Raw genomic sequence first — 18,420 nt, 5'->3', positions numbered from 1 at the left:
TTCCACTGACGATAGTATTTTGTGATGAACTGTCGTACTAACTAAGCCTACCTGATCACACCGCACAACCTAAATTATATATATATATATATATATGAAGCGTTTATTCGTACGTCTGTCACAATTGCAGTACAAATGTTTGGCGACTTTTCTCGAACCACCTGGTTCACTGTCAAGCCTGACATACCGAGGCTGCACTGAAAGTGCCTTACTTAATAACGAATATAAAAAGGGCGGTAGGTGCTTTACACTACTTCGCACTGCAACTATGACAGATTTGTGAATAAACGCTTCACGAAATAAATGAAAATAATTGCGGTACCATTCGTGTGATTCTATTTTCCACAGAAATTCTACTGCAAAAATTTATAGCACAGGGACGTCTGGAAGAAACGATGCGGTAGAGAGCAGATTAGGCTGGGCCTAGGTTAAGTTCTGTGTTCGACTCCCAGTCCAGCACGCAATTTCTGTTGTACTCTTGAATAAGAAGACTGGTTTGACGCAGCTCTCCACACTCGTCTAACCTGTGCAGGCCCGTTCATCTATACATAACTCCTGCATCCAAGCTATGTAAACATTTCCAAAGTTTTCTCACAATTGCACCTAGAATTTAATCTAGACGCAGACAGATGAGGCACACCGACTTCGTCCCGACTGTGAATAGGAGACTGATGACAAATGTTCAGCCTCCTTGAACCGATTATCAGCAGCAGCAACGTACTCCTGCAATCTCCATACATTTGAACCTCTTTACTGTTGTCACGCTTAGGCCTTTCTCTATAATTCGTTCCCCTCACTCGTCCTTTACACACACACACACACACACACACACACACACACACACACACACACACACACACCTCTTCCTTTTTATTATGCAATCCGTACAATTTTGCCTCCCCACACTTTCCTCCATTACCAAATTAACTATACTTTGACGCAGCGGGATACGTCCCATCAACGAATCTCTTCGTTTAGTCAAATTGTGCCATGTAGCTATTTTCTCCCCAGCTCGATTGAGTACCATTCCATTAGTTATTCTATCTGTCCATCTAATCTTCAACATTCTTGTAAAGCACGACTTTTCTAAAACTTTTTTTCTTGTCTAAACTGCTTATCGTTCACGTTTCACTTCCGTACATGACTGCACTCCAGAGAAATATCTTCAGAAACGGCTACCCAATACTTAAAGTCATGTTAGATATTAACAAATTCATCATTTTCACAAATACTTTTTATGCTGTAGCCTTTCTGCATTTTATATCCTCTCTACTTTAGCCACCATCTGTTATATTGCTGTCCAAATGGCAAATTTCATGTACTACTTTCATCTCTTTTCTAGATCTAATTCCCTCAGCATCGACTGATTTAACCCAGCTGCATTCCGTTACCGCCGTTTTTTTTTGTGCAAGCTGTGACGTTTTTTCATGACACTACCCATTCAATTGACTTTAACATCCGAGATGTTTACCGTCGCTCAGAGGCCGGCCGCAGTGGCCGAGCGGTTCTAGGCGCTTCAGTCCGGAACCGCGCGACTGCTGCGGTCGCAGGTTCGAATCCTGCCTCGCGCATGGATGTGTGTGATGTCCTTAGGTTAGTTAGGTTTACGTAGTTCGAAGTTCTAGGGGACTGATGACCTCAGATGTTAAGTCCCATAGTGCTCAGAGCCATTTGAATTCGTCCCTCAGAGAATTACGATGTCATGTGCAAACTTCAGTGTCTTTATTTCTTCTCCCTGAACTCAAATTCCCTCCCCAAAATTCTCCTTGGATTCTTTTACTGCTCGCTCATTGTACAGAATGGGCAACATCATGGGGGATAGACCACAATCGTGTCTCACAACCTTCCTAACTACTGCTTCCACTTCATGGCCTTCAACTCTTACGATTGCAGTCTGATTTCCGTTCGAGTTTTAGATTACCTTTCGAACTCTGTATAGTCGCAAAATCAGGATGTACGCCACATTTTTATTTTTTTCCAATATCGTCACAGTTGCGATAATAGTCATCCCTTTGCGGCTACTAGCTTCGTGCCATGACGTCAATTTGTGCATTTTCAACTTCTCGCGGCGTAATGAATAGTCCATTAAATTTTGGGCGTGCACGAACTTCCGTATAGACGACATAGCAATATAAACTGAAGCGCCAAAGAAACAGGTATAGGCATGCGTATTCAAGTACAGAGATATGTAAACAGGCAGAATACAGCGCTGCGGTCGGCAACGCCTATATAAGACAAGAAGTGTCTGGCGCCTATGTTAGATCGGTTACAACGGCAGGTTATCAAGACTGAAGTGAGTTGGAAAGTGGTGTTATTGTCGGCACACGAGCGATGTGACACAGCACCTCCGAGGTAGCGATGAAGTGGGGATTTTCCCGTGCGACCATCTCCCCAGACATGAACATTATTGAGCACATCTGGACTGCCATGCAATGTGCTGTTCAGAAGAGATCTCCTCCCCCTCGTACTCTTAGGATTTATGGACAGCCCTGCAGGAGTCACGGTGTCAGTTCCGTCCAGCACTACTTCAGACATCACTCGAGTCCTGCCACGTCGTGTTGCGGCACTTCTGCGTGCTCGCGGGGGTCCTACACGATATTAGGCAGGCCTGCCAGTTTCTTTGGCTGTTCGGTGTATATCCCTGTCTTTGAAAAGCAGTTAATAAAGTTGAAAACAAATAAGTCGTCAAGAGCAGATGGAATTCCAATTCGGTTTTACAGAGAGTATTCTACAGCACTGGCCATTAGCTTGAATTTATCACGAATTTCTCGCCCAGCGCGCTGTCCCAACCGTTTGATAAAAGCGCACTGACCTACGAACTTATGGTCTAATATCATTAACATCGGTTTGGTGCAGAATTTTGAGCGCATTCTTGGCTCGAATATAATAAAGTTCCTTGAGAGAGATAAGGTTCTACCCACGAATCGAAAATTATTTAGAAAGCACCGCTCGTGCGAAACTCAAGTTTGATCTTTTCTTGCACGATACCCTGCGACCTATATATTGTATGAAGGCCAAAAGGCAGATTCCATGTTCCAAGATTTTCGTAAAGCGTTTGACACCGTGCCCCATTGCAGACCGTAAACGGAGGTCCTAGCGACTCGCACGTCTGCCACACTATTCCGTTTGCGAGAAGACATCTTAACTGAAAGAACGCAGTACACTGGGTGGGCGTGAGTGTGCGTATGAGACAGAGATATCGTCGTGAGTGCCCCAGGGAAGTGTGATACGAACGCTGTTGTTTGCTGATGACGCTGTAATGTCATCTTTGAGTGACTCTAGGAGAATGCAAGATGACAGCAAATACGGAAAATGTAAGTTAAAGCATATGAATAGGAAAAACAATCCTGTAATGTTCGAATATAGTATCAGTAGTGTACTGCTTGACACTAAATATCCAAGCATAGCGTTGCAAAAGCGAAATGAAATGGAACAAGCTGTAGTGAAGGCGAATGGTGGATTTCGGTTTACTTGGGTAATTCTAGGGAAGTGTAGCTCATATACGAGTACAAAGGAGATCGCGTACAAAACGTGTCTCGTGCGACATGGTCTTGAGTACTGTTAGCGTGTATGGGATACCCGCAACGTCGGATTGAAGGAAGACATCGAAGCAAATTAGAGGCGGGCTGCTAGATTCGTTAAGGTATTTTCGATCAACACAAGAGTATTGCGGAGTAGCTGCGTGAACTCAAATAGAAATTCTTGGAGGGAAGAAGACATTCTTCCCGCGAAACACTGATGAGAAAATTTAGATAATCGTCTTTTGAAGCTCTCTGCATTAAGATTCTACTGCCGCCAACGTGCATTTCGCGAAAGAACCACGAAGATAAGACAAAAGAAATTAGGGAACTTACGGAGGTTTGTACAGTGTCTTCCCTAGCTCCATTTGCGAGTGGAACAGACAAGAGAATGGCTGTTAGTGATACAAAATATCGTCCACCGTGCCCGGTATTGTGGCTTGCTGAGTGTGGTTGTAGATAAATGCGAGCCAGTTTGAGACTGGAGCGTCACTCGATGCTACCTCCGAAACAGCACAGGTGACTGCGCTTCCGTTTGCGCAATGATCAAGGTCGAATGTCACGAAGCGGGATCCGTTTAGTAGGAAGTGGAATCGTTAATGCACTCGATGATGTGGTTTACACCTATCAGATCCGTAACACAACTGTTTCTCAGAAATGTGATTTCGATGAGTTGCACACAGATACTGCAAGTGGAAGTCTTTTGGTAACGACACCGGTTAAATGCGTTAACGTCAGAGCCATATCGTGCATACATTGGTTCGAATTTTCTCGCTACTGGAAAAGCAGAGGAATCCTCTGCACCCAGGCACGCATACTTTGTTTACGCATACGGAGGCACTTCCCTTGCTTGTTAATTTCAGGGCGTATCGTCTTGGATAAACTAGTGTAATTTATAGAGGAGAATTCTTAAATATGTACACTTGCACACAGCTTATTGCTGCAAATTTGTTATTAACTTTATCTGTTATGGGCCATTAATTAGGCGATCGTAACGATCACGTGTCGCAATTGGACCAAACTTTTGGTCTCTTTTCCGTCTTTACAATTCATAAAAGAGATTAATAATCGTACTTTTTGCAAGTAAAAATGGAAAAAATTTTATCTAACCGAGGAATAAACGCGCGTCACCCAAGTTTGCTGGCATATGGGCCGATCGCCTTCTTCCCTGCTCCCGAGAAAATTTGTTTTACGTGGAGTAACAACTGGCTCATTAGGTCGTCAGTATCCCGAGATGCCTGGAAGGCGCTGTCCGTAATGGTACAAAAGTTCTCAAATGGGGAGAGATCAGGCGACCTTCCTGCCCAAGGTTGGGCTTGGCAAGGATGAAGACAAGCAGTAGGAAATCTCACACTGTGTGGGTGGGCAGCATCTTGATGATGGCTTGCCATGAAGGGCAAAAAAAAAAAAAAAAAAAATTCTGAAGAATGCTGTCGACGTACTGCTGAGCCGTAGGGTACCGCGGATGATGATCATACAGGCCATGCTGTGAAAAGAAATTCCATCCCAGACCATCACCCTGGACACCGGGCCATATGGTTGGTTTCCCATCGCTGTGTGGGGCGTCTCTAGACACGCCTTTGCTGGTCATCAGGGTTCAGTTCGAAGCGGTACTCATCACTGAAAGGAGTTCTACTCCGGTGAAAGAGATTCCAGGCCGAAGACGTGTTTGGAGGCGCCCCAGACAGCGGTTGGATACTAGCCAGACTGTCTTGCGGCGAGAGTTTCAACTGCTTGTGTTCGTGCTTCAAAATCCCTACCACGGCCAGCAAGGTCGCCGCATCCCTCCCTGGCTGACATTGGATGGAGCGTTATTCGCAGGGCTGTCCAACTAACTCGGGATTTTGATCATCTAACGCACCAGTTACACAGAATTAGGACCAATACTCCTCAGGACTACATCCAACGAATCTACCCGTCAATGCCTAGCCGAAAAACTGCTAAATTTGTGAAGCTTTTCTTTCCCTTGAATAAATCATCCAATATTCCTGAAATTGAATACAGTGGATATAATCGTCTTCAGGGATTCAGCAACTTTATAGATATTTAAGCTAGTTCTCATTTATTGTTCTGTCTGAGTTGCAAATTTTCAATTATATATATTTCGCGATAGTCCTCATTCTCTTGCCAAACATGCTTATGTAAAGCCACAGATTAAACGAGCGGAGTACGGTTCCATATCTATATTATATCCATTCCATATTACATCTGTGAAGAACCGAAATCACAAATTCTTGGATTCCTCGGACTCTGCTGGCTTGCGAGTCTGGTGTTTATAAACAAAATTACGTCATTTCTGAGTTTTATAATAATTACACAAACGGATCCTGGTTGATGGCATTAGATATCGATTTTTTTCTTCTTTTTTCGGAAACGGAAGTATGGTGAACTAAATCCCCTCGCAGAGATTACTTTTGAATGGCTTACGGGAATCGGTATGTCGCAGGGTCTTCCATCTCCTACGATAAGTCATAGGGTCAGTAGTGTTTTAGTATTCCTTCATGTTTCGATAATCCAAACTGATCTTCCCCCGGATTGTCTTCTGTCATTCGTTCCATTTTTCGGTAGGTAATTCGTGTTAATATTTTGGACCACAAAAAGAAATGGTTCAAATGGCTCTGAGCACTATGGGACTTAACATCTGAGGTCATCAGTCCCCTAGAACTTAGAACTACTTAAACCTAACTAACCTAAGGACATAACACACATCCATGCCCGAGGCAGGATTCGAACCTGCGACCGTAGCAGTCGCGTGGTTCCGGACTGAAGCGCTTAGAACCGCTCGGCCACCCCGGCCGGCTTTTGGACCACAAGTCATTAGAGTGGTACCCTGGTAGTATTGACATCTGTCAGCGTTTTGCTTCTTTGATATTGGTACAACAACACTGTTCTTTTAAGTGTGATTGCTACGACAGTTTTCAGTTACTGTCGCGCTTCAGATGACAATGGATGTTCAGAGTCTGCTGTCAAAGTCTGCACCAGCACTGAAAATCTGTAAGTCTCTCTGAATGCCTAACAAGCTCCTAACGATGGCTTCTCGCTGTGTGCAATTACTTCGTCTGTTAATACCCTCATAGAGCTGATTATATTGTCGTTCATATAAACAGCTAAACAAATATTTTTCACTGTCCATAAATCTGCGAACGTCTATGGGCTTGATTCGTGGGGAACTAAAAAGTTAAAAAAAACTAGGCCTTAAGGAGCTTAATAATTACTTTGATTTGAACTAAAAACAAAACAATAACCTTAATAAAAGCTGTGTGTTTAGAAATACACATTTTTTCCTCATCTGTGTAACCAAAATCTTTTGCTTCGGAACGTCCAGTACTTTGTTGATCCATCCCGTGCGTTGTAACATCCTGGCATCGTCCTTGGCAAGGTGACCGCCAAAGCCTGGCCCACTGTACGCGGAGTGTTGTGACGACGCTGGCTCCAGGCCTGCTAAACCGGTTTCATGTCTGCAGACACTGCGTGCCTTTCCATTCGGTTGATTGTTGACTCCTGGAGGAAGGTGGCTGTGAGATGGGACCGGTGCAGTGCATTTTAATCTTGAAAGACGGATCCACCGCCGAAATGCTGGTTTTAGGGCTTTACTGTCGGTTGAATGATGTCGTTCCTTTTCTACACATCCCTCAGATGTACCCCGACAGTGATCAGAGACGTCCTACATCCGTGCATGACACCGAACCAAAATGTGAGTGACCCACTTCCTGTCTGCTAAACTGACGTGATCGACTGAGACGGCCATTTGTACCTGGCCGTCTACACACGCTCCCCTACGACAGTCACCAGGCGTGATTAGATCAGATTAGTACTAGTTCCATAGATCATGAATACGATACTTCGTAATGATGTGGAACGTGTTTGGTTAATAAAAGGTGTCTATACAAGATATTACATTACACAAAATATTACATGACAATATTTTAAATTTTTTTTTTTTTTGCGGGTGTTGGAGAAATTACCCACTTACTATATCCAAAAATTCATCTAATGAGTAGAAGGAGTTGCCATTAAGAAATTCTTTTAATTTCCTTTTAAATGCTATATGGCTATCTGTCAGACTTTTGATGTAATTAGATAAGTGACCAAAGACTTTCGTGGCAGCATAATTTACCCCCTTCTGAGCCAAAGTTAGATTTAACCCTGAGTAGTGAAGATCATCCTTTCTCCTAGTGTTGTAGCCATGTACACTGCTATTACTTTTGAATTCGTTCGGATTGTTAATAACATAATAACAAATTTCATAAGTGAATATATATATTGTGAGGCTACAGTGAAGATCTCTAGCTCTTTAAATAAGTGTCTGCAGGATTATCTTGGATGAGCTTCAGCAATTATTCTGATTACTCCCTTTTGTGCAATGAACACTCTTTTACTCAATGATGAGTTACCACAGAATATGATGCCATACGAAAGCAGAGAATAAAAATAGGCGTGGTAAGCTAATTTACTCAGATGTATATCTCCAAAATTTGCAGCGACCCTAATAGCATAAATAGCTGAACTCAAACGTTTCAGCAGATCCTCGGTGTGTTTTTTCCAATTCAACCCCTCATCAATGCATACACCTAGAAATTTTGAATATTCTACCTTAGCTACAGATTTCTGATCGAAGTCTATATTTATTAATGGTGTCATTCCATTTACTGTGTGGAACTGTATATACCGTGTTTTGTCAAAGTTTAATGAGAGCCCAATTGCAGAGAATCACTTAATGATTTTCTGAAAAACATCGTTTACAATTTTACCAGTTAATTCTTGTCTGTCGGGTGTGATAGCTATACTTGTATCATCGGCAAAAAGTACCAGCTTTTCATCTTCGTGAATATAGAATGGCAAGTCATTAATATATACTAAGAACAGCAGAGGACCCAAGACCGAACCTTGCGGCACCCCATTCTTGATTGTTCCCCAGTTTGAGAAATCACCAGTTTTTTTGCATATTATGTGAACTGCTTATTTCAACTTTCTGCACTGACATACACTGCACTCATTTGTAAAGAAAGCCCGACCTCATTGTTACAGGTTAAGAGCAACACATAGAGCTAAATGACTCTTAACTGATCGAACCGCGAATAACAGTCGCATTCCTATGAAGCTGAAGTCACGCTCACATTTTAACAATGTGGATTTCATATTTTTGCTGTATGTTTAATACATTGAAATAACAGATGAGGTACTTCCAAATTTGCAGATTGGTTGAATGTTTTGTCTGTTTTGTTAACTCTCAAGTACAGGAGAAAATAATATATGTAACTGTCGCCTGTAGCTAATGAGCTTACTTTGCATGAAATGTGCTGCATCGTCATAAAATGTGTGTGGCGAACAGAGCCCAACATCATAATTGTACATCTGATGCTATGTAGACTGTAAGTCATTTGTTGTAGGGGTCGCAGTAGGACAGCTGGGTTTGGCAACCCTGTTGAAAATAAGAAATGTTGTTCTCTGAAGTAAGTATAAAGTCATCACTGCGGAACAAGCAGAATAACAACAACCTGATCTGTAATGTACCCAGAAAGGAAGGGGGAAACAGAATGGAACTTGGCGGATTGAGAGGGGGTGTCATGTTATTTCAGGGATTACAAAATCGAGTCACGCTTACAAAGAACTTGACAGTGTGAGCCCACTTATCAGTATATCGTTAACTACGGTAGGTGGTTTTTGACAGTCTGGATACTGACATTGGGATAGAGCTGACATCCGAGCTGGTCGCACTTATCTTGTATCTGGGACAAAACTTAGAATCTTGCTGGCCATGGGAGTACGGACGTACATGCATACAGACCTTACAGGCAGTAGTGTTTGGTGTGTTCTGCTGTTAGTGATGGGCCCTGTGGTGGATGTTTATTAACCAACGCAGTTGGTATAACGTGTGGGAGATACAGGGTTGGACATCAGAGGTGTTGGACTGGTTGGTTACAGCATGGGCTACATTGGCTGGGCTGTGCATTGGCATATGCGAGGATGGAAAAAACTGCCTGCTAAGTGCATACGTGTAAGCCGGATTGCATGCGCTACTTGCTAGTTGCACGCTGCTACGCCGCCAGCTTCAGCCCCTGAGACGTTGCGCGCCTCTCGTGTTGCAGCGGGCTCGAACTGGACGCTGGCAGAGGGTGGCTTCCCCCAGAGGATCCCCAGCTACCGGCCCAAGAAGAGGAGGGCGCCTCCGCCACCAGCGCCTGCGCCCGCACCCCCGACCGTCAGCGTCACGCCGCCACCTGCCGTAAGTCTCATCTCACTAGCTAGCTATCAACGGAAAATATGCGTGTCGAATCACGGGAGTGCAGGCTTTCTCGCCGAATTTCATTGATGAAATATTCTAGGGATAAGCTGGCAATGTTTCATCAAACCAGGTACATGGTTCAGAAACACGACTTCAAATATAGCACACTAAAATAATGATTTTTTTTACATTTATACCGGGTGATCAAAAAGTCGGTATAAATTTGAAAACTGAATAAATCACAGAATAATGTAGATAGGAGGTACAAATTGACACACATGCTTGGAATGACAGGGGTTTTTATTAGAACCAAAAAAATAAAAAAGTTGAAAAAATGTCCGACAGATGGCGCTTCATCTGATCAGAATTGCAATAATTAGCATAACAAAGTAAGACAAAGCAAAAACGATGATCTTTACAGGAAATGCTCAATATGTCCACCATCATTCCTCAACAATAGCTGTAGTCGAGGAATAATGTTGTGAACAGCACTATTATGGTGAGGCATTGGCGTCGGATGTTGTCTTTCAGCATCCCAAGAGATGTCGGTCGATCACGATACACTTGCGACTTCAGGTAACTCCAAAGCCAATAATCGCAAGGACTGAGGTCTGGGAACCTGGGAGGCCAAGCATGACGAAAGTGGCGGCTGAGCACACGATAATCAAAAAAATGGTTCAAATGGCTCTGAGCACTATGGGACTTAACATCTATGGTCATCAGTCCCCTAGAACTTAGAACTACTTAAACCTAACTAACCTAAGGACAGCACACAACACCCAGCCATCACGAGGCAGAGAAAATCCCTGACCCCGCCGGGAATCGAACCCGGGAACCCGGGCGTGGGAAGCGAGAACGCTACCGCACGACCACGAGATGCGGGCAACGATAATCACCAAAAGACGCGCACTAGAGATCTTTCACGTGTCTAGCAATATGGGGTGGAGCGCCATCCTGCATAAACATCGTACGTTCCAGCAGGTGTTTATCAGCCAGGCTGGGGATGATGCGATTCTGTAACATATCGGCGTACCTCTCACCCGTGACGGTAGCAGTTACAAAACCAGAATCACGCATTTCCTCGAACAAAAAAGGCCCGATAACGGTAGATGTGGTAAATCCAGCCCATACCGTGACTTTCTCGTCGTTCAATGGAGTTTCCACGACAGTTCTAGGATTTTCGGTAGTTCAAAAATGGTTCAAATGGCTCTGAGCACTATGGGACTTAACTTCTGAGGTCATCAGCCCCCTAGAACTTAGAACTACTTAAACCTAATTAACCTAAGGACATCCCACATATCCATCCCCGAGACAGGATTCGAACATGCGGCCGTAGCGGTCGCGCGGTTCCAGACTGTAGCGCCTAGAACCGCTCGGCCACTTCAGCCGGCGATTTTCGGTAGCCAAAATTCTGCAATTGTGGGCGTTGACAGACCCTTGGAGCCTGAAATGAGCTTCGTCGCTCCACAACACATTACTCAACCAATCGTCATCTTCCGCCATCTTTTGAAACGCCCTCACCGCAAATGCCCTCCGCTTCACTAATTCGCCAGGTAACAGTTCATGATGCCGATGGATTTTGTACGGATAGCATCGGAGGGTACACCTAAGTGCCAACCAAACAGTAGTGTATGGAATGCCGGTGCGACGAGCGACTGCACGAGCGGTGACTTCCCCGTGCATAGACGAACCCGCTACGGTCTCCATTTCTTCCTGAACTCTCTCAGCAGCATTACGCCTTGTGCTCAGTCGGCCACTACGGGGTCTATCGTCTAAACAAACCATTCTCGCCACAGGTGCATTTGTCAACGGACCTTTACCCGTTCCAATCCCCTTCCTATGGCTAAAGGATCGTAACGCTGAACTAGCACATTCCCCATTCTGATAATACAGCTTCACTAAAAGCGCCTTTTCAGGTAACGTCAACACGCTGCGACTGCTGGCGCATCTGATTCTCTCTCTCATTACAGTCCTTTTATACACGATTGTCATGCGCAGTCACTGACGTTTTGCTGTCCAGCGCCATCTGTCGGACATTTTGTGAACTTTTTTTGTTCTGATAAAACCCCATGTCATTCCAAGCATGTGTGTCAATTTTTACCTCTCTATCTACATTATTCCGTGGTTTATTAAGTTTTCAAATTTATACTGACTTTTTGATCACCCGGTATTTTAACGCTTTGTTTTCGTGAATATGAAGATATTTTCTACATCGTGACGAGCGAAGGTAAGCTTTCACTCTGTCCACTCTAATACAAAAAAGACGCGCCACAAAGGAATTACTCGAGTGGGACAGCGACCGGTAGATGTGATGTGCATGTACAGACAAACAAATAATAACAATTTCAGAAAAAATGGATGATTTATTGAAGAGAGAGAGCTTCACAAACTGAGCAAGTCAATAACTTGTTAGTCCACATCTAACCTTATGCAAGCAGTTATTCGGCATAGCATTGATTGTTAGAGTTGTTGGATGTCCTCTTGAGGGATATCGTGCCAAGTCTGTCCAGTTGGCGGTTTAGCTCGTCAGAATTCCCGTAATAATCCAAACGTTTTCAATTGGGGAGAGATCCGTCGGTCTTGCTAGCCAAGGTAGCATTTCGCAAGCACGAAGACAAACTGTAGAAACTCCAGTCGTGTGGGGTCGGGCATTATCTTTTTTAATTCTAAACGCAGGATGGCTTGCCATGAAGGGCAAAAAAACCGGCTGTAGAATATCGTCGACGTAGCGCTGTGCCGTAACTGCGCCTTGGATGACAACTAAAGGGGTCCTTCTAGGAAAAGAAATGGCATCCCGGAGCATTGCTCATGTTTGCCAGGCTCTGTGACGAGGAACAGCCAGAGTGGTATCCCACCGCTGTCCGGGACGTCAGCTCGTTTTCACGTGGGACACATCATCACTAAAGACAATCCCACTCCAGTCGATGATATTCCAGGCCGAAGATGTGTCTGGAGACGCCCCAGACATCGGTGGGACAGCAAAACCTGACTGTCGGCCGCCATGCGGCCTGACAAACAGTAGTGATGGTCGTGGTGCCACTTCTGTTCATAACAGGACTCCACTGGTTGTCATCCGCAACACCCTTCCAGCACAGCGGTACGTCGACGATATTTTGTGTCAGTTTGCTGCTCTTCATAGCGAGCCATCCTGGGCTTACATTTCAGCGGGATAATGCCCGCCCGCACATGGCGAGGGTTTCTACTGCTCGTCTTCGCGCTTGTCAAACCCTACCCTGGTCAGCAAGGTCGCCGGATCTCTCCCCAATTGAGAACGTCTGGAGCATTATGGGCCGGGCCCTCCACCCAGATCGGCATTTTGACGATCTTTCGCATCTACTGGACGGAATTTGGCACAATATCCCCCAGGAAGTAATCCAACTGCTTTATCAATAGATGCTAGGTCGAATAACATAAGGGTCAGATGTGGACCAATACGTTATTGACTTTCTCAATTTTTGAAGCTCTTTCTCTTGAATAAATCGTCCAACTTTTCTGAAACTGTAAGCATTTGTTTGTACATGTAAATCAGCGATTTCCATCCCATACGGAAAATTCCTCGTGGTACGCCATTTTTCTGTGTACTAACAAATTAAGAAACCGGTCAGTTGGTAACTACAAAATTGAAGTACCATTAAAGTTTCATTTTGGGACGTCTAATGAAATTATAAGAACGTTTGTATGTTTGATAGTTCAAATAACTTAGAACAAATGGCAGTGAGGAGTAACCACCAATTTTAAGTTCTTCGTGTTTTTTTCATCCCTTTCCTTTCTTCATACACCAAAAAATCTTCGAGGATGGCATCTTGAACAGCACAGTAATCGCAATTTCGAGAAGTTATTAAATTTTAAAGGTGTTTCATTTTGTTGGTAGCCGTTGTGAACATTTCCTTCCGTTTTTAAGACCAGAATTAAGACACTAGCAGCTATGAAGTACGAGGGTTGCCGAGAAAGTAATGCGCCGCATTTTTTTCTCAGCCGAAAACAATGCTACGAATGCGAAACGTTACATTACACATGCGCGTAAGCAATGCGTCTTGCTGGCGTTAAGTAGCAAATTTGGCGTTGAAGCAATACCACAATATTATATATAGCGCCCACTGCTTTCCTATTTTCCTTATCTCTTAAGCTTCCGTAGTGTTAAGCGCAAGTTTATTTTCTTTTTAGTGACGTTATTTTAACTTATATTTGCTCTTCTTTTCCCATGCATTGTAACAGTGATCTTCGGTAAACAGAGCTCTTATTTTCTACACGCTGAATTTATGTACAGTATTACTCTGTCAGCAAATGTATTAGTAATTTTATACGTAATGTATAGCTATAAATCTGTTATATTTGTTATGTTTGTAGAAGAAATTTCATGCTTACTTTAGTGAAAAATGTTGTATTTCGACACGAATAAAGCGCAGTTCTTGCGCGCATGTATTTAGCGTGCTCTGGAGCCCAGTTTTTGGTGGTCGCTTGAGCGTGTATATTTGTAGTAGTTGGCCTTAGTCCCTGACATGAGGTACATATAACTTATGCAAATATTTTATCCTGTGACACCCGTTACAATTTTATTTAGACAACAGCCTCTACTTGTGGCATTTACCAGCGAGCATTCATTCTGAAGTACAATATATGTAATCTGGCTGCTATCTAAAGCCATGGCTTGCGATAATTTTTGTTCTTTTGTTTCTGACAAGAGCCACTCGGCTTCTTCTAATCTAATGAATCATCATGTGATGTAAAAGTTAGTACGCTTACCTCACAAATAATTTTATAAATATCGAAACCTAGGTCATGGGCTAATAAACCTTTATTTGCAACTGGTTGGCTGATGTTTCCGTCTTCAGATTTACACAGTTGCTGTTTCGCAGCCATGTTTAAGATTTTGGAGCAGAACCCTACACCTCTGGTTGTCACCGGCGGCACCCTTACAGCATAGCAGTACATCGACGATATTCCATGCCCCATTTTGTTGCTCTTCATAGCAAGCCAGTCAGTCAGTGCTAAACCGAATAACTGCTCGTATAAAGACAACAGGTGGGCCAACGGATTACTGACTTTCTCAGTTTGTGAAGCTCTCTCTCTCTCTCTCTTGAATAAATCCTCCAATTTTTCTGGAACTGTAACCACTCGTTTGTTTGTACATGTCCATCACACTTACCGATTTCTGCCCCATTCGGATAATTCCTTCGGGGTGCGTCGCCTTTTTTTCCTTATAAAATATGCTACTAGCCAACGGGCTTGCCGCAGTGGTAACACCGGTTCCCGTCAGATCACCCAAGTTAATCGCGCTAGCACGTGCATGCGTGACCATCTGGTCGGCCGAGCGCTGTTGGCATGCGGGATTCACTCAGCCCTTGTGAGGCACACTGACTACCCTTGTGAGGCACACTGACTAGCTACTTGATTGAAAAATAGCGGCTCCGGTCTCGTAAACTGACCTACGGCCGGGAGAGCGGTGTGCTGACCACATGCCCCTCCATATCCGCATCCAGTGACGCCTGTGATCTGAGGATGACACGGCGGCCGGTCGGTACCGTTGGGCCTTCATGGCCTGTTCGGGCGGAGTTTAGAGTTTTTAATGTATACTACCGACGACTATCCCGGAACCCGTGGCAGTGGCTAGTTGCCTGCGTAACAGCTTCCACGGGCAACAGAAATTTTATTTTCAGTGTGTAGCGTGATGTCTGACGGAGTTTAAGAATTTAAGACGCTGTCTTAATCTACTCATTAAGAAGTACAATCTTACAAGTTTAAAACAAAAAGCGAGGCACTGTAGTTAGAAACTGTGTGTTGGTGTTGACGCAGCGTAACTGACAGCCCGCAAATATCCGGACTTTATTCATCCACTGTTTGAAAATGAGAGCAGCTTTCAAAACACTTTACACATAATTTCAGACATTTAGGAAACATTTTCTCGCTGATACCCCCCTACAAAATGACGAAAGGAAAAAAAATTATTGCTTACTATATTTTAACTTTTCATGCAGTCGAACTTCATCATCAGGTATGACGTTTTAATTGGTTAGTTCTTTACCACCGACTCTATTCGAAACACAGTCTGCAGACAGCATCCACATATACCATTGACTGTACCTGCAAAATTATATCTTTGTACGACACGTAGTTCGGGAGATATGACGTTATATACATGGAGATCCGTCAAAAACCCGCTTAAAATTCGCCATGCTATATTCATACATGGTTACATAATGACAGAACTTAGCGACGTCCAACAAACTTAAAGCATAATGTCAAACCTTTCCATACGTTTTCCCGCTCACTTGCTTCACGTCAAATATTTAACACAGTAACTCATTTGTAAAGTAATCGGACTTTAACATTTTAATGTTCGGATAATAAGTTGCCGTCTCTTTAATCTAAGGATAGATGATCAATGCAGCTAGCCTCTATCTCTGTGTAATGTCTTGTCTGTGTAGACGTGCTGTTATCTTTAAGATCCCTTCACCTTCACACATAAGTCTATACAGTAAAGTAAGGCCCTCCCAGTTCTTGGCTGATCCGTGATAAGACATGCGAAAAATTAGACTAATGGAGGATTATTAGTATTATCTCTATTTTCATTCGCTCTATCACTTTCTCTACTTTATCTATGTATAGTTTTTAATATAAGATTTCATTACTTGATATAGTGATAAAAAGAATCAGCCAAATAGAATCTTTGGTGGAGTCCTTCGTCTTGGTAATCAGCGGCTGGCTTGCTATAAGAGATCTTTACGTTTATTATTACTGTTAAACACTGCAGTCAGTCGGGAGAATCAATGGTTTGGATAATCTGTTCCTTTTACGAAAGATTGCGAATTCCAGATGTGTACGAAGCCTTTTTGGACGATTTAACACAGACGCAGTGATTTCAGGCTCTCATCGACACAGCTGAAACTTCCCCACTAATTACAGGGCCAACGTGATCAACAAATGATTCAGAAAAAACTCATTCGTTCATTCACTCCAGAACAAAAAAGTCACAAACCTTATTTATGGAGGACATCGGGTATTAAATCCGTCTCCATTACATGTCCAGATCTCCGGTGATTCCACGCCTTAATTATTTTTCCTTTTACAATCTCTTTCTCTTCAAAACAAACCGCTAGCGGCACAAATGTTAATTGGCTCGCTTTACCGAGAAGAAAAGCAGAATATGTATCTCTCAGAAACACGTCAGTCCCTCAGCAGATACTCCAGAAGCTGTCCTAGTTACCCCTTTAACAACTATGGAGAATGCATATATGCATCTCTGTTATTTCAAAGAATAAATGCACTAGGAAATACTTTGGCGTCGACGAGCTGTCGCTGCATATATTACGAGAAAATCAGATCAGATAATTTTTCCAAAGTGAATGAATGTGGATGGTTTGATTGAAAATGATTAAGTGGTGCGTGGTAGAGGGTATTTGCTGTGGGGACATTACAAGACGTTGAAGCTGCTTTATACATGGGAATTGGATTCTTTCAAAAATCAGAGGTTTACTGATCACCATCTAATTCGAAACAGTTTATTTACAGTATATATGCGATGAAGTGTTTTAAAAATTCTGTTTGTTGCATATTCAAATAAGGATCCCCTGTGAGGAGAGCAGAACCTGACATCCTTAATTTAGGGCGCAAGTCATGTGGAAGATGCGGAGCCGTCCCTCCGCTGCTTTGCATACCAGGTCGGCAATTGTTTACGGTGGTCGGCACTAATTAGCGTGAGTGGGTGTAGCAATAAGCCTTGATGCGGCGCTTATATGCTGCGAAGCGGAAATTGTAGCACAGTTTCTCGCCTTACGGGCCGCGCCCTTGCGGGAACAGCGTATTCTCCAACTTTCCGTAGCCCTTCAAAAATGGTTCAAATGGCTCTGAGCACTATGGGACTTAACATCTGTGGTCATCAGTCCCCTAGAACATAGAACTACTTAAACCTAACTAATCTAAGGACATCACACACATCCATGCCCGAGGCAGGATTCGAACCTGCGATTGTAGCGGTCACGCCGTAGCCCTTCCTGAGTTGAAAGTCGCTCATTTTGCAGCTAGTGGCTACAGGATTACGACTGCGGGAGCCGTGATCAAAAATGGAAAACGCCGTAAATTATATTCTCCGGAAATATATTAAACTGTCAAACGCTGACCGCATTGCTGTATCACCCATTTCTTCCAATCAACTTCGCATCAACAGCGTGCTCAGGATCCGAAGTAGGGGTGAAGTGGGGAGAGGGGAAGCAGGGACGAAGACTAGCATTAGTTTCGCGGTGAATAGCGAAATAGTTTTAAGATTTCAGTAGTGGTGCTGGCACACTTGGCAGAGGCTCCATTACACGTTCCGCCTTTCGGCTGTCTGAGACGAAGCTGTTTTCGAGCCAAGATTTTGAATGGGGATGGGGTCAGTTGCCATCCAGTCCAACATCATCTGGGTAGGTGTTTTCCTCCTGCTTTTGGACCACACTTCAGGACAGTTCATCTTCATAGCACGAGTCTTGGATGTACTGCTGCCATCTGTCTGTCTTTACATTTGCATTTAATAAACGTTTTCCAAGTGTATTTCCAGTGTTAACACCTTAGAAAATTACGAATACTGACTTTCAGGGCGTAACTACTGACGTTATTCACCTAACAATACACCAAACTAGTATGGAAACGTGAAGATATGATCAGAAACATATCAGGATACAATGAAGCAAGTAGTCATAA

General features: G+C 43.5%; 1 protein-coding gene across 1 annotated transcript in view; it reads left to right on the top strand.

The window, feature by feature from the left end:
• LOC124799158 (flocculation protein FLO11-like) overlaps positions 1-18,420 on the top strand; it is a 218,829-nt gene that overhangs the window by 137,098 nt on the left and 63,311 nt on the right. Inside the window, exon 2 of the mRNA XM_047262696.1 lies at positions 9,608-9,744. Coding sequence (XP_047118652.1) covers positions 9,608-9,744 — 137 coding nt within the window. The remainder of the gene's footprint in view (positions 1-9,607; positions 9,745-18,420) is intronic.

Source organism: Schistocerca piceifrons, chromosome 5 (assembly GCF_021461385.2).
Source record: "Schistocerca piceifrons isolate TAMUIC-IGC-003096 chromosome 5, iqSchPice1.1, whole genome shotgun sequence".
In the NCBI taxonomy this organism is placed as follows: Eukaryota; Metazoa; Arthropoda; class Insecta; order Orthoptera; family Acrididae; genus Schistocerca; species Schistocerca piceifrons.
Note: the sequence above shows the minus strand (reverse complement) of the source record. Positions and strands in the feature narration are given on the sequence as shown.